General features: G+C 44.1%; 1 protein-coding gene across 1 annotated transcript in view; it reads left to right on the top strand.

The window, feature by feature from the left end:
* The window catches only part of LOC141080333 (serine/threonine-protein kinase TAO1-B-like), a 93,800-nt gene that overhangs the window by 16,303 nt on the left and 51,180 nt on the right, over window positions 1–26,317 (top strand). The window contains exons 4-8 of the mRNA XM_073565469.1: window positions 2,926–2,971; window positions 4,320–4,416; window positions 6,635–6,748; window positions 7,212–7,303; window positions 8,007–8,100. Coding sequence (XP_073421570.1) covers window positions 2,926–2,971; window positions 4,320–4,416; window positions 6,635–6,748; window positions 7,212–7,303; window positions 8,007–8,100 — 443 coding nt within the window. The remainder of the gene's footprint in view (window positions 1–2,925; window positions 2,972–4,319; window positions 4,417–6,634; window positions 6,749–7,211; window positions 7,304–8,006; window positions 8,101–26,317) is intronic.

The following is a 26,317-nucleotide window of genomic DNA, read 5'->3' as shown; positions in this document are numbered from 1 at the left end:
CCATGCCCATTAACGTTCTGGAGATTCGGGCCATCTTCCTGGCACTGAGAGCCTTTCATCACTTACTGGCAGCCTCTCATATCCGAATACAGTCGGACAATGCCACGGCAGTGGCATATGTGAATCACCAAGGCGGAACCCGCAGTACCCAGGCAGTGAGGGAACTGGCACATATCCTCCACTGGGCGGAAGACACGAGGTCGGTACTCTCTGCGGTCCACATTCCGGGTGTGGACAACTGGGAAGCCGACTTCCTTAGCAGACAAGGAATGGACTCGGGAAAGTGGTCTCTCCATCCCGAAATTTTTCACCAGATCTGCCGTCGCTGGGGGACCCCGGACGTGGACCTAATGGCATCCCATCTCAATGCCAAGTTCTCCAACTTCATGGCCAGGACACGCGATCCGCGGTCGCTCAGAGAAGATGCCCTGGTTCAGGACTGGACCCAGTTCCAGCTTCTGTACATTTTTCCACCCCTCCCTCTGATCTCCAGAGTCGTGAGGAAGATCAAACAAGAGGGAGTTCCAACCATCCTGATCGCGCCAGACTGGCCCAGACGTACATGGTACGCCGACATCGTACAACTTACAGCAGACTCTCTCCCTGGCGTCTCCCCGACCGTCCCGATCTTCTGTCACAAGGCCCGTTCTACCACCAGAACTCAGGGGCTCTCAATTTGACGGCGTGGCCCTTGAGGCCTGGGTTCTAACCCAAGCAGGGCTCTCACAGGACGTCATTAAGACCATGATCAGGGCACGGAAGCCAGCCTCCGCCAAGATTTATTACCGTACCTGGAGAACTTTCTTCACCTGGTGCGAATCTCGCGGACAGATTCCATTCCCTTATTCCCTCCCGAAAGTACATGGTTTTCTCCAATCGGGTCTGGACGCCAGGCTATCCCTGGGCTCACTCAAGAGCCAGGTGTCGGCACTCTCAGTGCTTTTTCAGAAGCGCATTGCTAACAAGCCGCAAGTAAGGACTTTTCTCCAGGGAGTTTCCCGATTGGTTCCTCCCTACAGACGTCCACTGGAAACGTGGGACCTCAACTTGGTTCTTACAGCATTGCAAGTACCACCTTTCGAACCTCTTAAGGAAGTCACACTCCGCATTCTATCACAGAAGGTGGTATTTCTGGTGGCAATCACTTCGCTACGCAGGGTGTCGGAACTGTCAGCACTCTCCTGCAGACCGCCCTTCCTGGCTTTTCACCAGGACAAGGTGGTTCTCCGTACAGTCCCGTCCTTCCTTCCAAAGGTTGTGTCCAACTTCCACCTCAATGAGGAAATTTCACTGCCATCCCTTTGCCCGGTTCCGGTTCATAGAGTGGAGAAGGCTCTGCATACGCTTGACCTCGTTAGGGCATTGCGTATGTACGTGTCCAGGACTGCACCCTTCCGTAAGTCTGATTCGCTTTTCCTTCTTCCGGAAGGCGTTCGCAAGGGTCTGCCGGCTTCCAAAGCTACCCTTGCCAGGTGGATCAAGTCCACCATACAAGAGGCTTACCGCCTTAACAATTCTGCTCTTCCGGCTGGTATCACAGCACACTCTACGAGGGCGGTAGGGGCCTCCTTGGCCATTCGGCACCAGGCTTCGGCAGAACAAGTGTTTAGGGCGGCCACTTGGACTAGCCTACACACGTTTACGAAAAACTGCAGAGTTCATACCCAGTCCTCAGCGGACGTGAGCCTGGGTAGATGGGTTCTGCAGGCGGCAGTGCCACAAGTTTAGGTACCTGTCTGCACAATATTCGTCCATTGCTTCCCACCCAGGGACTGCTTTGGGACGTCCCATGGTTCTGTGTCCCCCAATGAGGCGACAGAGTAAAGGAGATTTTTGTGTACTCACCGTAAAATCTCTTTCTCTTAGCCTCTAATTGGGGGACACAGCTCCCACCCTGTTGCCCTTACGGGCCGTTGTTATAGTTGAGTTCTCATATTCTTTGAGCTCGTACATAGTGGCCTTCTTACAGGCATGGTTGTTATTTCTGTTATGTTCCTCCTAATGCTTTTGCACAAAACTGGGGAAGGCTGACGCCGTCCAGAGGTGTATACTGCAGAGGAGGAGCCATAGTTAAACTTTTTCAGATTTTTCAGATTATGCATAGTGTCGCCTCCTAGTGGACAGCAGCATAACACCCATGGTTCTGTGTCCCCCAATTAGAGGCTAAGAGAAAGAGATTTTACGGTGAGTACACAAAAATCTCCTTTTTATATTAATCAGTGAACCTCTGCCCATACTAATGTGGGAAGTGTTTTCTATTGGTAATGTACAGAATAGTCTTGCAGTCTTCACCATATTCTTTTTAATGTACAGTGCACAATATTACATTTAGTATTTATTGCTGAATTTGTCACAGAATTTTGGTGTATTTCACCTTATGTATTGCAAGGAATGTATTTCAGGCACTCCGCCAGTTGACTTGTGCATAAGCCTCTCATCCACTTAGCTGGCACTGTATCAATCATAAAATATCTGAAGATTTGCACCCAATACAGACAGTGTTTATTCACACAAAATATTAAAGGGGTTACCACTACCAGACAACCCCAAAACATTGGCCCCAGAGTCAAGCAGAAATTTAAAAAAAAATCAACTGCTCCCTCTTAGACAGGCTCCGGTTTCAACCCTGCACCCCATAAATATCACTTGACCCCTGCAGCCCATCATTCTCAACTGATGGGCTGCAGCTCTTGCATTTATGTCCTAGAGGATGGTAGACCATGCATATAATTTTTGACAATTTCAGCAGGCAAGAGGGCCATGAATGATTGCTCACGGGGCAGTGAAAAGGGTTTTTATGCTTTTTCAATCTGATGCAGCGCGTCATTGTATTTGTGCGTCTTTTTTCTCATCTTTTTCAGAAGAAAATACAACATTTCTGTGCAGTTTAGTGATGTGTACTAATTTTCTGTTTCTTCTCTCCAGCTGGTCATGGAATATTGTTTAGGATCTGCATCAGACTTATTAGAAGGTAATTCTTCGTCATGGTTTGTATAGTTTTTATTTTAAGGAGTAGTACACTTTCTTAAAGGAGTTGTCAGAAATTAGGCTACAAGTGTGCAGTCATTTTGTGACTGCAGACTTGTGCATCCCACATTGTGCACGCTGCAATCTATGAGGATTCCCAGGTGCGGTGGGCTCATGAGTGCAAGTATGTGATTTGCATACCTGCGTTCTCGTGCCAACTAGATGGGCGCAGCCTTGCTCAATACAAGTTTATTACTGAAGGCCAGACACGTCTCGTTAGAATATGGCTGAAAGTATGAAAATTGCTTACTTGTCACATGACAGCCCAGCGCCAGAACCGTAGAATCCTTAGGATTCGCATAGAGCGAATGCAGACTTGCACCCCAAGGCCGAACAAACCATTAAAAAAAAAAAAATATGCTGCTGAGTGATTGGCATTAGGGATCCAGTAAATATATGCAATGGGGCCGATACATCCAGATTGGCGTAGTGCATACTCGTGCTTTGTCAGACTTGCTGGAGTAGAAGTCTCCGAATTCATTAGCCGTACACGACTTAATGAGCTAAGCACCTCTTCTGAGTGGTGCAGTTCTCAGTACGCCGCTCCAGAAATGCTACAAAAGAGTCAGCCATATTGGTGAATTGCAGGGGCATTAGTGATGAGTGAGCGTGCTCAGGGAAAGGTGTTATCAGAGCATGCTCTTGTCTTAATTACGTTTTTTCGAAAAAGATGCTCGTATAGCCTCGGCTGCATGTCTCGCGGCTGTTCAACAGCCGCAACACATGCAAGGATTGCCTAACAAACACGCTCGCTCATCACTAGTGGGCATGGCCACACTCAAGTCCCACCCCGGCTCAGTCCTACCTCTACCCACTTCAGCAGAGCTGGTTCCAACTGGCAGCAAAATGCCAAAAGTCGCAACATATTTTTGCACAACTCCCAGTTGTGCCAACATTTAGCACATTTTCAAAGGCACAATTTATGTCTGATTTCTAGTGAAATTTCTTTGAATCGGAACCAATGTGTAAAACAAGCCTAAAATCAACGGGGGGCCATTTCCAAAGTTTGACTGAGAAGCGACTGTGACTGAAGCTCCTTTTTGTATGCACGTCTTGGGGACCTGACCACTTGGGACTAGTCAGGCTGGTAAATGTTATAACTAGAATGCAGAGATTCTTTGTTCTGCGTGTTTCCAGCTCCTTTCCCCTGGTGTGTTGGCACCACTGCATCCCTTATTGTATAGAGACTGTTTTATAGACTGATGGTAGAACCACTATAACATTCTGCAGCTTTACATTGTCTATGCAAGTGACAGTTGTTTTTTTTTTTTTTTTTTTTCCTTGGTTTTCAGTACACAAAAAGCCATTGCAAGAAAATGAAATTGCGGCAATCACACACGGGGCACTGCAGGGATTAGCTTATTTGCATTCTCATAATTTAATCCATAGGTGAGTAGATAAGTTATACCTTTTTATATTAACATTGGCAGAAGCAATTACAGTTTTCATAATTTTAAAGCTAATTTTGCCACCCCTTGCCCAAATTGTGTATTTCATCCTTTAGCATTGTGTATATACTATGCATAGTACTCTACAGCACAGAAATTATATAGCGCATAGGATACCTTCTAGAAAAAGATGGCCCTAAGGGTACTGTTACACTTAGCGATGCACCAGCGATCCCGACAACGATATGGATCGCTGGTGCATTGCTAAGTGGTCGCTAGTGATCTGCCACACAGGCAGATCTCACCAGCGACATAGCAGCAGTCGGGGGTCGCTACTTACCTGTTAGACGTGGCGATCCTGAAGTCCTCCCGCCCGCGTCCACGCGTCGCTCGTCGGCGCCACAGGAAGCCCAGCAGGAAGCGCCCGACGAGAAATGGTCCAAGACGTTCTCGCGCGATCAGCGATAATCAGCGGGGCAGTCGGTCGGAGGTAAGTATCACATGTAACGATATCGCTAGCAATATCGCTGCTGCGTCACAAAATCAGTGACGTTACAGCGATATTGCTAGCGATATCGCTATGTGTAACGGGCCCTTAAAGCTTGAGGATGGTCTGCAGAGACACCCTTGGGGCAGCAGGTTCAGTAATCAAGAATAAATTATGTAGATTAATGCTTCTTTATGCCCACAAAACTGCCTACAACTACCGCTATGTAAGTAGAATAAGTTAATGGACACAGAAAATGAACCCCAACCCTGATTTTAAGATTTCTGTATTGAAAAACTGCCTGAAAACTTTATTAAAGAGAACCTGACAGCTGATGCGTGCTGCCCAATCCACAGGTAGTATGAATCAGACACTGGCTGCATGATCTCGGCCTGGTATGTTTTACTTTTAAATTTTGCGGTGTTAAAAAAAATAAATAAAAAATAAAAACATACATTCTAAGCTGCCAAGGAAACTAGTGGGACAGATGGGGAGAGACCTTTCACTCCATGACGGCGGGCAGGAAGAAGCCACCGGGGATCCATCTGTCTTACTAGTCTCCTTGGCCGTTTAAAATGTGTTTTTCTCCGAAATGCTGCGGCGTTTCAGAGGACTCAAACATACCTGGCTGAGGTCATGCAGCCAGTGCCTGATACATGCTGTGTGTGGATCGCGTCAACGACATTTCCTTACACAGCCGGGAGGCCAGAAGCTCCTCTCTAAAGCAAAAATAATAGTAATGATGATGAAACTACATTTATGTCTCGTGATCGTGATGTCCAGAGGTCAGACCCCTAAAGTAAAGTGAATGCATATCTTGACTACATTGTTTACAAGATGGAAATGTTACTTTAGGCATAATTGCAATATAACAAAACAGACACTCTTGTACCTGCCATCGTTCTTGGGGCTTTTTCTTTTAGTTAATAAAACCACGGGAGGCCCCATATTAGTGATTTTTAGTAAATATTACCCATTACCCAAACATTGCAATAATAGCCCTAATGTCCCCCAAAAGTGCCCGACTTTGACAGTCGGCCCAATCTTCCTGGCTGTGGAATAGCAGTATGCAGCGCAGGATCCCACAAATAGTCGCTCTCGCGGTGAAAAAATGAGATCTCGCTCTATCCACCAATCCAGCATTACCGTGTATTCACTTATCCTGTTACTGAATGGTAATGTCATTACAGCGGTTACAATTTGGTGACAACTTATCGAGCTCTTGCATTTTCTTTGCAAAAGGGGCTCTGCTTGCAAGGATCCCTCAACCCATATGTTTGGGCTTAGCTTTGCTAGATTGTCGAACCCTCTTGGGAGATTAGGGGTTCTTCAGTGACGTTTTGGTAAAAAGGGCAGCCCCCAGATTGATGTCAGGTACTCTTTAAGACCCCCATACACATTAGAGATCAGTCTATTGTGTTTGGTGGCACACCGCCCTTCACCTCGACAATCTTTTGGAATTTCACAGTCCGATCCTTTTGTTTAGGGCAGAGATGAGCTCCAGCAAGCGGAGTCACAGAAGACAGGATCACTTATCCGACATTTAATATTTGAGGGTGTTTTGTTGCTTATAATCTGGTTTTGAGATATAAGTATAAATCCATTGAGCGGTGGGCTGTGTAGAGCTCTTCCTCTGAGCAGATGATGCTTGGTGACAAAGCATGACCTCTAGATCACTATTAATGGTAGCAATGACTACTGTCTCACTTGTGTAACATTGTGTTTTCCATAGAGATATAAAGGCAGGTAACATCCTTCTCACAGAGCCGGGCCAGGTGAAACTTGCTGACTTTGGGTCTGCATCTATAGCCTCTCCTGCCAATTCATTTGTGGGGACACCATATTGGTAAGTGGTAGATGAAGCTTATGTCATAGCTTTGTTCTACTAACATGTAGAACACTTTTGTTCTATACATATCCAGGAATCAGTGTTGCTATGGAAACAGTAAGGTTAGAATCCCAGATGTCTTGATATTTCTGTGCTGTCTGTTAGCCATAGGCCTTATTGTACGCTTATATGCAAGTGTAATAGTATTAGACGCTATATATGTTTTAGCTTGTTTACTTGATAAATGGAATTGCCCTTAAAAAATTATTTTAAGGTTATCCAAAGGGACTGTGATGGGTGTCTGGCAGGTTGATCCCCTGCGGTGGGATCCACATCAGTCTCTAGTACGGGACCCCGTCTTGTTAACACTGTGAAAAAAGAAGTGACTGCAGACGTGCTGCTCTCTATTCACTTCTGTGTGAGTTCCCAATATCGCCAAGCACGAAGACTGTAACCTTATGGTGTTTGCATTCTTTTTTAGGATGGCCCCTGAAGTAATCTTAGCCATGGATGAAGGACAGTATGATGGGAAAGTGGATGTTTGGTCTCTTGGGATCACATGTATTGAATTAGGTAAATCCTGATTGTAGTTTACCAAAGTGTGGGGAGGGAGTCATATTTGGGAATATTGTAAAAGGATGTGTGTAGGCCTCTACATTCCTGCCCTGACATCGCACATGAAGAGACCTCACTGCATGCTTCACCCCCTAGCCTGTTGTTGTGCACGTAAAATAGCACCGTGCATCATAATGGACATTGAACGACTGGCCTTGAAATCGTGCTGTGCGGCGTGCCAGACGGGGCAGGCAAGTTTACCTGCACAACTTTATTTCTGTTCCAAAAACTGTGTGCACACAGCCAAAAAAAGAATTTTCTGTAAAGGATTCTTGGAAAAATCTAATAGTTTTTTTTTTTTTTTTTGAGGTAAAAAAAAAATGTGAGCATAACCTTAGATGGCAACCATCGCTGATTGGTTAATGTTTTAGTTGGAAAGAGGGACTAAGCAGCCGCCAGTCTCCTTTATTGCCCCTCATCTCTGTGGGAAATTAAATTTGTTCATAGACGTAACATTTTTAGCTGCACATTTTGTCCTTGGGTTGCCCTGTAGTTTTCATTTTGTCATAAGAGTTATCACATGCCATGACAGGGTTAGTCTGACATCTGGCCTTTCTTGTACTCTGTTTAAAGGGAAATAAAATAAAGTCTTTGATTAAAATAGAAGGGATATGGGTAATGGGTTTTTTGGGATTTATCAGTTAATCTTTGTTCTTCACAGCTGAAAGGAAACCTCCTTTGTTTAACATGAATGCAATGAGTGCCTTATACCACATAGCGCAGAATGAGTCTCCCACACTTCAGTCTAGTGAATGGTGAGTATTCCACATGACCGTCATAACGTTCCTCGCTCATCGGTGCCATTGTTTGCTTAACAATTGGTCACAATTGCTTTCATTTGTCTGTTTCATGGTCGCAATGCTTAAAAAAAAAATAAAAATAAAAACAAATTGTCACTCGTCATATATTACAAATGTACATGTAATGAGAAATTGAACTGTGAATTCCATGTGCAAAATTGCTGTGTAATCTTTAGATTTTCAAAAGACAAAAAAAAAAAAAGCATTTCTTAAAGGGAATCTGTCATGTCATTTTTAGCATCTAAACTGTCCCCAGTGCGGTGTTAGTGATGCAATGTGCATCATGAACACTTTTTGTCATTAAAAATGGCGCTGCAGATAATGAATGATATAGCAGTACCCGTGTTGTTTGGTTTGCAAGTAGTATCAAAATTTAAGTATTTGGGCATAGTAATTAACCAAAATCCGATTAAAGACCTGGGAGACATTATATACCCCCCAGGATATGATGAAAAAAAAGTTTGAACTATGATCTCGACTCCCCCTGTCTGTGGCAGGAAGAATTGGCTTAATTAAAATGGTTATCCTCCCAAAGTGTTTATATATGCTGGAACATAGTCACTTAAGGTCCCCAAGAGTTACTTTAACCCCTTAGCGACAGAGCCAGTTTGCAGCTTAATGACCAGGCCAATTTTTACAATTCTGACCACTGTCCCTTTATGAGGTTATAACTCTGGAACGCTTTAATGGATCCCGCTGATTCTAAGACTGTTTTTTCGTGACATATTGTACTTCATATTGGTGGTAAAATTTCTTCGATAAGTCTTGTGTTTATTTATGAAAAAAATGGAAATATGGCGAAAATTTTGCAATTTTAAAACTTTAAATTTTTATGCCCTCAAATCAGAGAGATGTGTCACACAAATTTCTTAATAAATAACATTTCCCACATGTCTACTTTACATCAGCACAATTTTGGAAGCAAAATTTTTTTTTTGTTAGGAAGTTATAAGGGTTAAAAGTTGACCAGTGATTTCTCATTTTTACAACAAAATTTACAAAACCATTTTTTTAGGGACCACATCATATTTAAAGTCATTTTGAGGGGTGTACATGACAGAAAATACCCAAAAGTGGCACCATTCTAAACACTAGACCCCTCAAGGTGCTCAAAACCACATTCAAGAAGTTTATTAACCCTTTAAGTGCTTCACAGGAACTAAAGCAATGTGAAAGGAAAAAATTAATATTTAACTTTTTTTTGCAAAAAATTTACTTCAGAACCAATTTTTTTTATTTTCACAAGTGTTAAAAGAAAAAATCAACCACAAAATTTGTTGTACAATTTCTCCTGAATACGTCGATACCCTATATGTGGGGGTAAACCACTATTTCAGCACACGGCAGAGCTCGCAAGGGATGGAGCGCCGTTTGACTTTTTCAACGCAGAATTGGCTGGAATTGAGATCGGATGCCATGTTGCGTTCGGAGAGCCCTTAATGTGCCTAAACAGTGGAAACCTCCAACAAGTGACCCCATTTTGGAAACTAGACCCATTAAGGAAGTTATCTAGATGTGTGGTGAGCACTTTGAACCCCCAAGGGCTTCACAGAAGTTTATAACGTAGAGCCGTGAAAATAAGAAACCCGCACAGTTGTTATGCGATTTGTCCTGAGTACGCCGATACCCCATATGTGGGGGGAACCACTGTTTGGGCGCATGGGAGAGCTCGGAAGGGAAGGAGTGCCATTTTGGAATGCAGACTTTGATGGAATGGTCTGCGGGCATCATGTTGCGCTTGCAGAGCCCCTGATGGGCCTAAACAGTGGAAACCCCCCACAAGTGACCCCATTTTGGAAATTAGACCCCCTAATGAACTTATCTAGATGTGTGGTGAGCACTTTGAACCCCCAAGCGCTTCACAAAAGTTTATAAACGCAGAGCCGTGAAAATAAAGTCTTTTTTTATTTCCACAAAAGTGATTTTTTTAGACCCCAATTTTTAGACCCCCAAAGTTGGCAAATAGTGGAAACCCCTCAATTCTTGCTCCAACCCTAACCCCAACACACCCCTAATCCCAAATCCTAATTCTAACCCTAATTCTAGTTCGCCCTAACCCTCATTCTAACCCTAGTCGTGACCCGAGCCCTAACCCTAGCCCTAACCCTAGCCCAACCCTAACCCTAGCCCAACCCTAGCCCAACCCTAACCCTACCCTAACCCTAACCCTACCCCTAACCCTAATGGAAAACTGAAAAAAAAATATATTTTCTTTATTTCATTATATTGGCCTATATAAGGGAGTGATAAACAGGGGGGGTTATGTACTATTTTTTTTATTTTGATCACTATGATCGTTTATCATAGTGATCAAAATAATGAATGGAATCTGCCAGCCGGAGCCGGCAGATTCCCGGCGGGCGCCCGCCATTTTCAAGATGGCGGCGCCCATCGGAGGATGCCGGCGGGACGTGGGACCACCGGGAGGGGACGGAGGGCCACGGAGAGGTACCGGGGGGATCAGGGACCCTATTTCTCTCTCCTCTGATGTGCGATCACATCAGAGGAGAGAGAAATTAAATGTAAAATCGCGGGTTTTTTTTTTTTTTTTTGCGGTCACCGTTATAGGGTTAATAACGGCGATCGAAAAAGCGGGGGTCGGTAAAAACCGACCGATTCATGTTCTCTGGGGTCTCGGCTACCCCTGGCAGCTGAGACCCCTGAGAAAATCCGACACTGGGGGGCGCTATTCACTTAAATCACAGCGCCGTGAATTAACGGCGCTGTGGTTTTAGTACCCTTAATTACCGCCGTTAAAAGGCGTATCGGCGGTCGTTAAGGGGTTAAGAGAATGCATAGCTTGGCAGCGTTTATATGGGGCTCATCTAGACCTAAAGTAAATATCGGTACCCTGCAGAGGCCCAAGAGGCAGGGTGGATATGCGGTTCCTGACCTATTATCTGGCTGGCCATTTACGATATTTAAAACATTGGCTGCTCCACGACAGGCTCAATAATGCAGAGGCTCATCGAATTCATTTTCTGGGAGGGTGCACACCATGGGTGGTATTGGAGGGTTCATACAGAACACCTGGGGGTCTGCTGTTTGCGCAAAGTCTGGCAATACAGATTTGGCGGGAAAGTAAACATACTTTAAAATTTTCTGATCAGATTGGGGAGATTCAGATATGGGATAATCCTGAATTTTCCCATCTTCAGAATTTGCAGGATCCAGGTTTCTGGAAGCAAAATGGTATAACAACATTCAATCAGATTTTTGAAAATCAAATTTTATTATCATTCGAACAACTTCATATTAAATTTGGAATTCCTCATAGAGAGTTTTATAGATATCTGCAGCTGAGGCATGCTATAGCATCTCAGTTCCCACTTCCCAGGATGCGTATATCTAAATATCCACTAATAGGAATATTGTCCAGTCAAGGGCCTACGGGTATGATCTCATCTTTATACACCTTTCTGTTAAATTACAAAATTGCCTCCACCCAATTGGCTGTGGAAGGAAAATGGAGGCACCTAATCCCCTCTATCACCGATGACCAGTGGTGTGACGCACTGGAGGTGCATACGACGGTGTCTCCAGCGGCAAATAACAAATCCAATTATAAATGCTACACCAATCGTATTTAACCCCGTGCAAACTATATAAATTCGGCAGAAGAGTAAATGATGAATGTCATAGATGCGGGGAGGTGGGAGCAGATTTTTGGCATCTCATTTGGGATTGTAGAATTATGGGAATATATTGGAAGGACATAATTTTTACACTAGAAAGGATAATTGGTATACCAATAGAATGCAGCCCAGTGATGTGTGTATAGGGTGTGGTGGACGAAGAAATGTGGACTCATTATGACAGAATATTTCTCAGTGAGGTTCTGTTTCTCGCTAGGAAAGCGATCGCATTGAGATGGATGGAGGGAAGGTCTCCTTCGGTCAATCAGTGAAAAAAATTGGTGAATAATATAATTCCATATAAGAAAATTCTATACAGGAACAGGGGATGTCCTTGGAAGTTTCTTAAAATTTGGGAAAGGTGGTGTGACTCGCCCTTGACACAACTGGCTCCTGATGCCATAATTTCCTCAACTATGAGATATAACCCTTGAAGTGTCTCTTTTGCAGTGCATAAATGTGACTCAGGAATATTTGCTTATCATAACCCAAATTGCTGCAAACTTAGAACCCTAATTAAGAATCCCCTGATTGTGATGCAATGCTGTTGAGAATTTAACACATTATGCTTAATGTTCTTTTTCATCTGTGTTGTTCGTCTATTTTATTATTGAAAGTATACTTCTGTAACTGATGTTGTGGCTAATGATTAAGTGGATTAATCTGCTTTCTTTGCACTGCAATGTCACATGTTTGTCATATTATTTTGTGGAATCTTTCAATAAAAAGAGTTTGAAAAAATTTTTTTATATAGTTAGATCGTACCTGCAAATTTAATCATAGGGGTGTGCTTCATTTCGTTCAGTCACGGTTGTCACCGCTTACGCAATTTGAATGATGTTCCCGAGGTTGCACCGACGTCACTCGAGTACGCTTTGAAAAATCTCGCACTTACGCAGTGTATCGTGGAGCCGTGCTTGTACGGTGTCAATCGGGGAGCTGCGCATGCTACGTGTTGAGCGGCTTAGGCCGCACACAGTGAAGCTGGTACTACACACAGCTTGACTGCGCAAGCTGGGGAACTGCTCGTCACAGCGCATGCGCGGGGAGCCACTGACTAAATGAGCAAAAAAAAGAGAAATTAATCCAGCTCACCGCACTGCCTTGCTGGTAGGATCCAGATCCTGCGCACGGATTTGACTAGGCAGTCAATCAATAATAGGAAAGAAAAAAGAAGTTCCAGCGCCAGGAATGGAAAATTAAAAATCCATTTTATTGTGCCATTGCATATTAAAATTCCAGCAGGTACAGCATATCTGTCGGATGACTACAGAACAACGTGTTTCGACGCCTCAGGTCTTAATCATGTTCTGACATTAAATGCAACCAACTTCCTTTTGTTGGATTCTCCCACCTGAAAAAATCAGAAGCACATGTGTGGACTGCTCCAAAGCAGCTCCTGCTATGGTAATTGTGGGAGTACCAAACAAAGTAGGGAAAAAAAAAAAAAAAAAGTCAGTGTAGACAACACAACATAAACGACATACATATTTTGAAAGGGAGATATATATATACTCCTGATGTAAGGTAACAAAGATGAATATAAAGAATAATTCCAATGACATATTCCAAAATACATATCACATATTCAAATCCTATACATAATATTCTATAATTATACCACAATGGGGAAAGAGAAAAAAAAAAAAAACACCTATTCCCCTTTTTTCCTCCTTTCTCTTCTTTTCTTCCTCTTTCCCTCTTTTCTTATCTCTTTTCCTCTACCAAGAATGGATCCCAAATTAAGAGGGCCCCAATCAAAAATAAAAAGCAATCAATATATATATTACCACCCCTAAATGGAAGAATGGAACGAACATATTCAATAATGCAATATAAGATCTTGTCGACTATTCATTCCATCCGGATATCTTGTGCCCAGGGTGAAGATCCAGAAGGATTCCCTATTCAAGAGTTTCCTTCTGTGGTCTCCACCCCGAATCGGTCTGTGCACCTGTTCTATTCCCATGAAATGAAAGCCGCTAACATCCCCTTTGTGAACTGTGGCAAAATGCTTTGATACTGCAGAAACCGCAACAGCATTGTGATTAGACACATCTGAGAGATGCCTCCTGATTCTAACCTTCAAGGGTCCCGTGGTGCAACCAGTGTATTGAATATTACAAATATTGCATGTTATTAAATATACATTATAAGAAGAATTACAATTTATTAAGTTTTTAATGGTAAATGTTTTTTTATTTACTATAGAAAAAAATGTTTTTCCTTTTTGTACAAAATTACAGGTTTTACATCTAGCTGCACCACATTTTTAAAAACCCTTTAGTGTGATCCAGGAGGATCCCTCCGTCTGGCCACTGTCACTTGTAAAAAGACTAGGGGAAAGAATAGTACTAAGTGTAGGTGCCCGTTTAGCAACATACCTAATACTATTCTGAATCACCTGTTTTAAAATAGGATCCTCATTAAGAATTGGTAAGTATTTTTTCACAATACTAGTAACAGTATTAAACTGATTACTATAATTGGTTGAAAAGACAATATTGTTATTAGATTTATTTTTCATATAAGATGATTTATGTTTAAACAATAAGTCTTCCCTGTTGATGTCGCTTACAATTGATTTAACTCTATTGAGAATCCAAGGACGATACCCCCTCTTGGAAAGCCTATTACAAACCTGACTTTCTTCCCTATTATAATCACTGGATTGGGAACAGTTTCGTTTTGTTCGAATCAATTCTCCTACCGGAATATTATTCTTGGTCTGTGCCGCAATGGCAGGAATCTGCCGTTAAAATGGAATTAGTGGCAGTAGGTTTGCGGTAAGGGGTAATTATGACAACATCCGAATCACTAATAGATAGGGTGACATCCAGAAAATTCATTGTAGTCAAATGATGAGAGGTAAATTTTAAGTTAAATTCATTAGTATTCAAATATGAAACAAACCCCTGTATACTATCCTCTGGACCACACCAAATCATCAGCAGATCATCCAGATATCTGCCATACCATAGCAGACATTTGGAAAATGGGTTCTCATCCGAATATAGGAAATCCTCCTCCCACCTCGCCATAACAATATTTGCAAGGGAGGGGGAGAAGCGAGCTCCCATACTAACTCCTCTGCACTGCAAATAAAAAATTTTATCAAAAGAAAAATAATTGTGCTTTAGGAGAAAATCAATACATGAGACTATAAAATCTTTTAAAAAGGTGTCATAGTCACTAAATCTGTCTAGATGTTGAGATAGACAGCGTAATGCAACATTATGAGGTATAGATGGATATAAAGAAATTACGTCGCATGAGAGCCAAGAGTAATAGGATTTCCAACAAAAATTGTCCAGAGCTTTAACAACCTCTTTGGTATCCCTGATATAACCTGGTATATCAAGAATCAAAGGTTGAAGAAAATGATCTATCCAGCCTCCCAAATTCTCCCCCAATGAGCCAATGCCTGAAACTATTGGTCTCAGTGGGGGAGGAAATACATTTTTATGAACTTTTGGGAGACAATGGTAAATCGGAACCACAGGGTTTTTATTAAATAAAAAATCCTTAGTTTTCTCATTAATAGCACCCACACAGACCCCCTCCTCTAGACATTTCAACAATAAATTATTATAATGTCTAGTGGGGTCCTGATCTAACTCTATGTAGGTGTCTACATCTTGTAGGTCCTGAAGTATCAATTTTTTATATAGACCTGAGTTCAATAGTACAATGCCCCCCCCCCTTGTCAGCTTCCCTGATTATAAGATCAGGGTTAAGTTTTAACTCTTTCAGGGCTAATCTTTCCCTGTGTGTTAAATTATCTTTAGGTGGGACCATTGTATCATTCAACTCTATGAGTTCAGTAACAACAAGTTCCTGGAACAAATCCAGTATTGGGGGTCGTGATTGTACTGGTTAATATTCCCGATTAGAAAGTACAGGTTGGGTAAACATAGTAGGTTTAATTGAGGCAGTATCACAATTAGCAGAAAGGAGTCTGAGATCCATTATGGCCTTCTGTTCACAAAAGGAAAAAAAAGTGTTATTACAATTAGGAGTGACTATATCAGCATTAGCATTGACATCAAGATCCTGTGGGGAAATCCCATTGTTATTATCAAAAAAATGACGTTTTAATGTAATGTTACGTGCAAATTTATTCAAGTCCAAAATAGTCTGAAAAATGTTGAAATTTATATTAGGGGCAAATCCCAAACCCCTACTCAGCAAGGAAATCTGCTCTTCAGATAGCACGTAGCTGGACAAATTCCACGGGAAGAGTTAATGTCTCTGATGTTGGTGATATACAGGAAAAGCATTGTTTCTCGTTCGCCTTATTGGGGGACACAGAGACCATGGGTGTATGCTGCTGCCACTAGGAGGCTGACACTATGCACAAAAAAAGGTTAGCTCCTCCTCCGCAGTGTACACCCCACCGACCGGCAGGAAGTTCCTCAGTTTAGCTTAGTGTCAGTAGGAGGTGGACACGGGTCTTTCATTAGACTCATATCTACCTCGATGTGCGTCGTTCCTTTTCAGGTTCCAGGAGGGATACAGTGTGAAGAGTCACAACTGTACTCCCACAAAGAGGCTATGAGTACGGCGTGTACTGCCACCCCGTATCCTCTTAGTTCTCCGGGCGGACCACAGGCTGAGCACAGGTGTCGTGCCAGCGAAAACAGATGGTCCTTGCCCCCCGCCTCCCACCCACTCGCCCACCAGAGCCTGTCGGTTGGACGAGGCGCGAATACGTAGAAGATGAGCAGACAGCGTGGGATATAGAAGGTACCTTTATTGGAGCGCCGGAACATAAAGCCACAAGATGACCCGGGAGCGGCGCCAAAGTAGCGCCGCAGATTCTCGCACTGCTCGCGCCGTCCGACGGTCGCCGCATCCCTTTTTGGCCCCGGCGGCGGTGCGGGCCTTCTTCACCCCACCGCCGGTATTCTTGTGAGGGTTGCGTCTGGGAGCAGGGCTATGGCGGCGTCTCCTTTAGGGGCGGACGCGGCTGCGTCGCAATTCTTCCGCGCCGCCCCGTGCTGACAGGCGGCCACCGTTTCAAATTTAGTCCCCGGCTTCAGTTTGGGCCTTCGCGCCCGTCGCAGCCACGCCCCCCGTTCATTATAGGCCGGCTGCGCTCCCGCCCGTTCCTAAGCCCTCCCACCGCCTCTCTAGTCTTGTGGCTGGGAAGGGGGAGGAGGCGGTTCTTCCCTCTGGTGCAGGCGGCTAGCTCCGCCTTCTTACACAGAGACCGCGCTTTTTGATTCCTCACATCAGGCTACCGCCATCTTTGCAGCCTGACAGCCGGAGACTACAGCAGATGCCATCTTTCGGGGACACCGGACCGTGAGTAGTTCTGCAACTGCAGGCTGACACCCTACCCTGCCTTGCTGTCCCCCAACCCTCCAGCACTTCCGCAGGTTTTTTTCGCATGCTCCTCTTGCAATCGCAAGTTCCCCTCTGCCGGGATTGCAGCAATCCCGTTCAGCAGGATGCCGTCCAGGAGCCATCTACTGCGCCACGTGAAATCGAACCCCCTATTCCTGGCTGGACCTCGTCCCTTTCACAATCTGTGGCAGACCTCACCAGGGTGTCTCAGTCCCTAGTTGACCGTTCTTGATAAGTTGCCCCTGGACACTTCTGCAGGGTCCAGCAGGTCGCAAGACGTTCCATCTGAGCCAGCTAGCAGATGCCGCGAAAGGCCCAGGCAGGATCCACGGCTGGAATCCTCTCCTGGTCTCTCATCGGCACCTAGTCCTTCCCAGCAGTCGCCCTCCCGTGCCTCCTCACCCGAGTCAGGTGAAGCGTTCTCGGATATGTCCTCTGAAGGGATTTTAGTGCTGGATTCTGACCAGGACGCGGACATGAAGGTTACGGTACAGAACCTCATTGCTGCGATTAACCACACCTTCGAAATATCTGACTCCCCTGCGAAATCCTCAGATCAGGAGGTTTCGTTCAGACGGGCACAAACACCATCCAGGGTATTCGCCTTCCACTCTGAGTTTGGCAAGATCCTTGCCAGGGAAAGAGAAAATCCGTCCAGGCGATTTCAAAGAGGGAAGCGTCTCGGCGTGCTGTATCCGTTGGCTAAAGAGCTCTCTGACAACTGGTCTGCTTCCCTGTCGGTGGACGCACCCGTGTCCAGACTTTCTAATAACACGGTTCTCCCGCTTTCAGGTGTAGCGTCACTAAAGGATTCTAATGATAGAATTATAGAATCCTTGGCAAAGTCAGCATTCGCGGCGGCTGCAGCGGCGCTATGTCCAGTCTTTGCCTCATCTTGGGTGGCAATAGCCACTTGGGCAGAGGATCTCCGTAAGGGCATCCTAGATAAGGCCCAACCAGAGCAATTGACCGTTCTGGCCAACCAGATTTCCCATGCAGGGGATTATCTGCTTTCTGCTTCCTTGGATGCCGCGTCTCGTGCTGTTCAGGCGTCAAGCAACGTTGTGGCAATCCGACGTACAATTTTGCTCAAGGCTTGGCAGGCGGACTTGTCTTCTAAAAAGTATCTTACCAATCTGCCTTTTCAGGGAGCGCGTCTCTTTGGGTCCCAGCTGGACCAGATTATTAAGGATGCCACTGGAGGCACGAGTTCTCTCCTCCCTCAGTCCAAACCTCGCAGACCCCCGCCAAGGCGTCAATTTCGGCCCTTTCGGGCTTACCGCCGCTTCAATACGGCAGAGAACTTCTCTAACCAACAAAGACCACAGGTACGCCAGGATAGAAAGACTGTGTCCTTCAGACCCACTCCCTCCTGGCGATCTTACTCCTCCCAGGGCAGACCCTCCAGGTCCAGATCTGGACGGTCCACGTCAGCATGACTGTCAACGAACTCCCGAGGGGCCCTCCCAATTGGGAGGTCGACTCCGTTTCTTCAGGGATACCTGGCTGGCCTCAGTAGAGGACGCTTGGGTCAGGGAGCTTGTATCTTCAGGGTACAAGATAGTTCATTTCTCGTCCACGGGATCGCTTCTTCGAGTCCCGTCCTCCAAAAGATCCAGCCTTAGCTCCGGGGTTCTTGCATCCATCGCCTCTCTCCTCAGTTCCGGGGTGATTGTGCCCGTTCCTGAATCAGAACGTTTCACAGGGTTTTCTTCAAACCTGTTCGTCGTGCCGAACAAAGGCGGGACAGTTCGCCCCATCTTGGACCTCAAATTACTCAACAGGAGAGCCCGACTGCGTCATTTTCGAATGGAGTTTCTTCGGTTAATCGCTTCCATGGAGACGCAGGAGTTCATGTGTTCAATAGACATTCAAGATGCCTATCTACATGTTCCCATATTCTCCGGGCATCAGAAATTCGCGATTCGCCAGGAACATTATCAATTTTGTGCACTGCCGTTCGGTCTTGCCACCGCACCCAGAGCATTTACAGAGATCATGGCGGCGATGATGGCCTGGTGGAGAATCGGAGGTCTTGTTCTTTTTCCGTACCTCGACGACATTATGATCAAAGCTCCATCCTTTCGTCAAGCTCGCCAAAGTCTTACCTGACCAATTTCGGAGTGGCTCATCAACGAAAAGAAGTCCTGTCTTGTCCCGACACAACGTCTTGTGTTTCTGGGTCTATTGTTCGACACTCGTCGATCGAGGGTTTTTCTCCCTCAAGAGAAAATTGGCTCCCTGCAACGGGATTTACGATCGCGGCAGCTCATGAGACTTCCATCTCTCCGGACGACCATCAAAGTCCTGGGAAAGATGGTGGCGGCAACAGAGGCCATCCCCTTTGCCCAATTTCACTCCAGACCTCTCCAACTCGCCATCCTATCCCGGTGGAACAGATCTGTCCTTTCCCTGGATCGCCCATTTCGTCTTTCAAACCATGTCAAGCAGTCCCTCAATTGGTGGCTGACGTCTCCTCTCATCTCCCTAGGACGGTCATTCCTCCCCTTTCACTGGCAGATTGTGACAACGGATGCCACCCTCCTCGGCTGGGGGGGCAGTGTTCCGCAATCACACTGTTCAGGGTCGTTGGTCAACTCAGGAGTCAGCCCTGCCATTCAACGTCCTCGAGATACGAGCGATTTATCTGTCTCTCGTTCACTGGGAGAGACTTCTCAGGGGACTGCCTATCCGGATTCAGACAGACAATGCCATGGTGGTGGCATATGTCACGCACCAGGGAGGGACGCGTAGTGTCTCAGCCCTGGCAGAAATGTCCAAGATTCTTCATTGGGCGGAGGCTTCAGTCCCGGCAATATCCGCGGTACACATTCCCGGCGTGGACAATTGGGCCGCCGATTTCTCAGCCGCGAGGATCTCGCGGCGGGAGAGTAGTCCCTACATCCGGGAGTATTTCTTCAACTTGCCGTCGTGGGGAACCCCGGACGTAGATCTGCTAGCTTCTCGCCTCAACAGAAAAGTTCCACAGTTTGTATCCAGGGCTCGAGATCCTCTCGCGGTGGGCGCCGACGCTCTGGCCATTCCTTGGTCACAGTTCGAGCTCCCCTACCGGTTTCCTCCCCTGCCTCTTCTTCCCAGGCGGCTGAAGAAAATCAAGGCGGAAGGAATTTCAGTCCTCCTCTTTGTCCCGAATTGGCCCAGTAGGGATTGGTTCGCGGACATCGCCAACCTTCTCGCGGACGCCCTCTGGAAGCTTCCAGACTGAGCAGATCTGCTGTCTCAAGGTCCGATTTGCCACCCCAATTCTCGGCCGCTCAATTTAACGGCGTGGCTGTTGAGGCCGAGGTTTTGCAACGATCAGGATTTTCCGATCGAGTTATTCATACCATGATCCGAGCCAGGAAGCCATAGTCTTCCAAGATTTATTGCCGTTCTTGGAAGAACTATTTCACTTGGTCATCAATGACATTCCGCCCATGTGTTTTTTTTCGCTCCCTTCTGTCCTGGCGTTCCTTCAAGCGGGGCTGGATGCGGGTCTTGTCCTCAGCTCTTTAAAGGGTCAAGTGTCGGCGCTGTCCATTTTATTTCGGAAGACGTTGGCTCCCGTCCTCAGGTTAAAACCTTCCGTCAAGGTGTGGCTCACATGGTTCCTCCGTTCCGAGCGCCCGTAGATCCATGGAATCTTAATCTGGTTCTCGAGGTTCTGCAAGGTCCTTCCTTTAAACCTCTCTGGGATGTTTCCCTTTCTCTCCTTTCGTGGAAAGTAGCCTTTCTGGCAGCCATCACCTCCATCCGGCGCGTGTCGGAATCGGCGGCCCTCTCTTGCCGCTCTCTTGGTACTCTACCAGGACAAGGTAGTTCTGCGGCCTTCGCCCTCTTTCCTTCCTAAGATTGTGTCCACTTTCCACCTGAATGAGGACATTGTTCTCCCGTCCTTTTGTCCGGGTCCAGCTCACCCTCGGGAGCGGTCCTTGAACAAGCTGGACTTGGTCAGGGCGATGAATGTCTACCTAACTAGGATGACTTCTTGCGGAAGACAGATTCTTTCTTCATCATTCCAGATGGGGCGCGGAAAGGTCACCCGGCCTCCAAAGCTACTATTGCTCGCTGGATCAGATTGGCAATTTTGGAGGCCTACCGGGTCAAACAACGAGTGGTCCCTCCGGGAATTAGAGCGCACTCTACCCGGGCAGTGGGTGCCTCCTAGGCGGTACGTCACAGAGCTTCCGCGCTGTAGCTTTGCGAAGCTGCAACCTGGTCATCGGTTCACACGTTTGTAAAATTCTACAAGGTCCATACCTACGCTTCGGCAGATGCCAGCCTAGGTAGAAGGATCCTGCAGGCTGCGGTAGTGAGTCCGCTGGCCTGATGGAAGTTTGTTTTTCCCACCCCAGGGACTGCTTTGGGACGTCCCATGGTCTCTGTGTCCCCCAATAAGGCGAACGAGAAAACAGGATTTTTGGGTGGCTTACCGTAAAATCTGTTTCTCGGAGCCTTCATTGGGGGACACAGCACCCTCCCATGTTCTACAACTCTTGTTATTATGTTGGTTGGTTTGAGTTGTCTGTTCTGTTTTCAATCTATTCTGTTACTTCTCCTACTGCTTTCTCACTAACTGAGGAACTTCCTGCCGGTCGGTGGGGTGTACACTGCGGAGGAGGAGCTAACCTTTTTTTGTGCATAGTGTCAGCCTCCTAGTGGCAGCAGCATACACCCATGGTCTCTGTGTCCCCCAATGAAGGCTCCGAGAAACAGATTTTACGGTAAGCAACCCAAAAATCCTGTTTTCTGATGTTTCCTACCCGCTCTTCTGGTACGTTTTTTGACTTTTTTTGGAACACTTGTGCTGGATTCTTGTTTTTATATTGTTTAGATCTTGTAGTGATGCCTGATATATTTAATGAGGAGTTGGAAAGATAAGTTGCTCCATCTGAAATGGAGGGCAGAGATGTATCACCTGTAGAGTCAGAGTTGTCAAAGTTGACTCGATTAAAACTGGAGTGACGTCTCCTTCTAATAATCGATCTGGGTTTATAATTCCAGGTGTAAATCTCATTTTTGGTATAGTCTGTGGAGTCTCTCATAAACTTCTTTTTAATATCTATAATATTACTCTCCAATTTTGACAATTTAGTTTGTATTTTGTCATAGGAGGTTTTATATGAGTCCAAGTTGTTATATTTCTTGAGAGAGTCCTTTATATTAAGTATGTTAGACTTTGTCTGTACCAATTCCTCCTGTTTAACAATTAGATGCATCAACTTAATGGAACAGTCACTTAATATATTATTCCAGTTTGTAATGAACTCAGTGTTGTATTTAGTAGTGGGAAATTTTCTTAAACGTAAACCTCTAGGTATCATACCTTTGTCAATGTATGTCTTTAAAGAGGTAAAGTCCCACCATATCTTGAGTTCTTTGACCATGTTCCGTTCAAGATCCAGCATGTGTTCTTGAAATAAGTCCTGTTCAGATGATGGCAATGCCTTTTCCGTTGCATTAAAAATTGATGCCAATTTGGAAAGTCTATTGGTATATTCATCTTGATCCATAAAAGAATCTACACCAGGTTCCGACCTTTAGATGTTAAAAATATGCAATTCCAATATAACAAAATCCTCAGTCGGGAGCACAGGTTTCAAAGCCAATATAAATAAAAAAAGAGAAATTAATCCAGCTCACCGCACTGCCTTGCTGGTAGGATCCAGATCCTGCGCACGGATTTGACTAGGCAGTCAATCAATAATAGGAAAGAAAAAAGAAGTTCCAGCGCCAGGAATGGAAAATTAAAAAATCCATTTTATTGTGCCATTGCATATTAAAATTCCAGCAGGTACAGCATATCTGTCGGATGACTACAGAACAACGCGTTTCGACGCCTCAGGTCTTAATCATGTTCTGACATTAAATGCAACCAACTTCCTTTTGTTGGATTCTCCCACCTGAAAAAAATCAGAAGCACATGTGTGGACTGCTCCAAAGCAGCTCCTGCTCTGGTAATTGTGGGAGTACCAAACAAAGTAGGAAAAAAAAAAAACAGTCAGTGTAGACAACACAACATAAACGACATACATATTTTAAAAGGGAGATATATGTACTCCTGATGTAAGGTAACAAAGATGAATATAAAGAATAATTCCAATGACATATTCCAAAATACATATCACATATTCAAATCCTATACATAATATTCTATAATTATACCACAATGGAGAAAGAAAAAAAAAAAGAAAAAATAATTACTCCTTACCGCAAACCTACTGCCACTAATTCCATTTTAACGGCAGATTCCTGCCATGCGGCACAGACCAAGAATAATATTCCGGTAGGAGAATTGATTCGAACAAAACGAAACTGTTCCCAATCCAGTGATTATAATAGGGAAGAAAGTCAGGTTTGTAATAAGAAAAATATTCAGGATTGAGAGTCCTCAGTAGTTGATACCTTTTAATGGCTAACTGAAAAGATGGTAATACATTGCAAGCTTTCGAGACTACTCAGGTCTCTTCATCAGGCTAGACTAATACAAAATCTGAAGTCACATATTTATGCACAATACAGCCTAGAAAAAATGGTTTGTAATAGGCTTTCCAAGAGGGGGTATCGTCCTTGGATTCTCAATAGAGCTAAATCAATTGTAAGCGACATCAACAGGGAAGACTTATTGTTTAAACATAAATCATCTTATATGAAAAATAAATCTAATAACAATATTGTCTTTTCAACCAATTATAGTAATCAGTTTAATACTGTTACTAGTATTGTGAAAAAATACTTACCAATTCTTAATGAGGATCCTATTTTAAAACAGGTGATTCAGAATAGTATTAGGTATGTTGCTAAACGGGCACCTACACTTAGTACTATTCTTTCCCCTAGTCTTTTTACAAGTGACAGTGGCCAGACGGAGGGATCCTCCTGGATCACACTAAAGGGTTTTTACAAATGTGGTGCAGCTAGATGTAAAACCTGTAATTTTGTACAAAAAGGAAAAACATTTTTTTCTATAGTAAATAAAAAAACATTTACCATTAAAAACTTAATAAATTGTAATTCTTCTTATATTGTATATTTAATAACATGCAATATTTGTAATATTCAATACACTGGTTGCACCACGGGACCCTTGAAGGTTAGAATCAGGAGGCATCTCTCAGATGTGTCTAATCACAATGCTGTTGCGGTTTCTGCAGTATCAAAGCATTTTGCCACAGTTCACAAAGGGGATGTTAGCGGCTTTCATTTCATGGGAATAGAACAGGTGCACAGACCGATTCGGGGTGGAGACCACAGAAGGAAACTCTTGAATAGGGAATCCTTCTGGATCTTCACCCTGGGCACAAGATATCCGGATGGAATGAATAGTCGACAAGATCTTATATTGCATTATTGAATATGTTCGTTCCATTCTTCCATTTAGGGGTGGTAATATTATATATATTGATTGCTTTTTATTTTTGATTGGGGCCCTCTTAATTTGGGATCCATTCTTGGTAGAGGAAAAGAGATAAGAAAAGAGGGAAAGAGGAAGAAAAGAAGAGAAAGGAGGAAAAAAGGGGAATAGGTGTTTTTTTTTTTTTTTCTCTTTCCCCATTGTGGTATAATTATAGAATATTATGTATAGGATTTGAATATGTGATATGTATTTTGGAATATGTCATTGGAATTATTCTTTATATTCATCTTTGTTACCTTACATTAGGAGTATATATATCTCCCTTTTAAAATATGTATGTCGTTTATGTTGTGTTGTCTACACTGACTGTTTTTTTTTTTTTTTTCTACTTTGTTTGGTACTCCCACAATTACCATAGCAGGAGCTGCTTTGGAGCAGTCCACACATGTGCTTCTGATTTTTTTCAGGTGGGAGAATCCAACAAAAGGAAGTTGGTTGCATTTAATGTCAGAACATGATTAAGACCTGAGGCGTCGAAACGCGTTGTTCTGTAGTCATCCGACAGATATGCTGTACCTGCTGGAATTTTAATATGCAATGGCACAATAAAATGGATTTTTAATTTTCCATTCCTGGCGCTGGAACTTCTTTTTTCTTTCCGACTAAATGAGCAGGTACGATCTAACTATATAAAGTGCTTTATGCACGAGATTACAGTGCCATTTTTAATAGAAAAAAATGTTTGTGATACACATTGCATCACTAAAAACACTGGTGATAGTTTAGATGCTAAAAATGGCAAGAGATTCCCTTTAAATGTGAAAGGTTGCTCAGAGTGCAAACAAAGCAATAAAAGAAAATAAGTTCTATAAACTAAATGATCCCAACTATAGAACAATGTAACACAGTAGTAAATGTATAAATAAAGACAGTTCAGATTTGAACAGAGCCCTTTCTCATCAGTGTCGGAGGTATATACAAATCCTACCCACTGTATAGGAAAGCACAATTTGCTCATACATGATGGAGCTATGGGGACACTCTATTGGCCTCAGTCGGTTGAATGGATTGTCTATGGATACATTCATTAGGTATAATTTTGGTTTTGTTTTTTTAAACATTTTTCTATTTTTTGTCTAACACAGTGCAAAAATTAGTACATTATAAATCCTTTTCATAGGGTCTTCCTACATCAGCTGGTATGCGGAGATGAGAATACCCGCATATAATGGGACGCCAGTGCTGGCCGGATTTGTTAGTTCCAGAACTCCTGTGGAAGTGACTTGTTAGTTACCGAAAGAGCAACCGCTAATATACGGCTATTCGCGTCTCAGCTAGACATGACTAAGATGAGAATACCTATTTGTAAATCTGCAGCAAAAAAGTGTACCTCCCAGTGGTCTAGGCTGTGACTGATCACATTGGCAGGTCTTTAAATGTGGGAAAGGTTCTTTAAATGTTTTACTAGCGCTCTGCAAGTACAGCCGTGTAAATCCCAAGTCCTCGGCTATAAACTGCACAGTTCATTCCTGGAATCTTGTCAGGAACCAGAATTAGGCTGAACATATAATACCTTCTATGCAACCTCGGTCTAAGAACATGTGTGGCATTTTATTTTTCTTGGTCCTGACAGTGGCCACCACCTAGTAACTAATGCTCAGTAACAGTCTCAACTGAACTATGATGCATGTGCTGCCAGCAAACTATCCTTTTCCCGGAGCTGTCATGATGTCAGAAGAATGTCATCTTAAAATTGTGATTTCTATACAGCACTGTGCAAAAGCTTTAGGCAGGTGTGGGAAAAAATGCTACCAAGTAAGAATACGCTGTT

Source organism: Dendrobates tinctorius, unplaced genomic scaffold (assembly GCF_039654945.1).
Source record: "Dendrobates tinctorius isolate UK_male_01 unplaced genomic scaffold, ASM3965494v1 ptg000016l, whole genome shotgun sequence".
NCBI lineage: Eukaryota > Metazoa > Chordata > Amphibia > Anura > Dendrobatidae > Dendrobates > Dendrobates tinctorius.
Note: the sequence above shows the minus strand (reverse complement) of the source record. Positions and strands in the feature narration are given on the sequence as shown.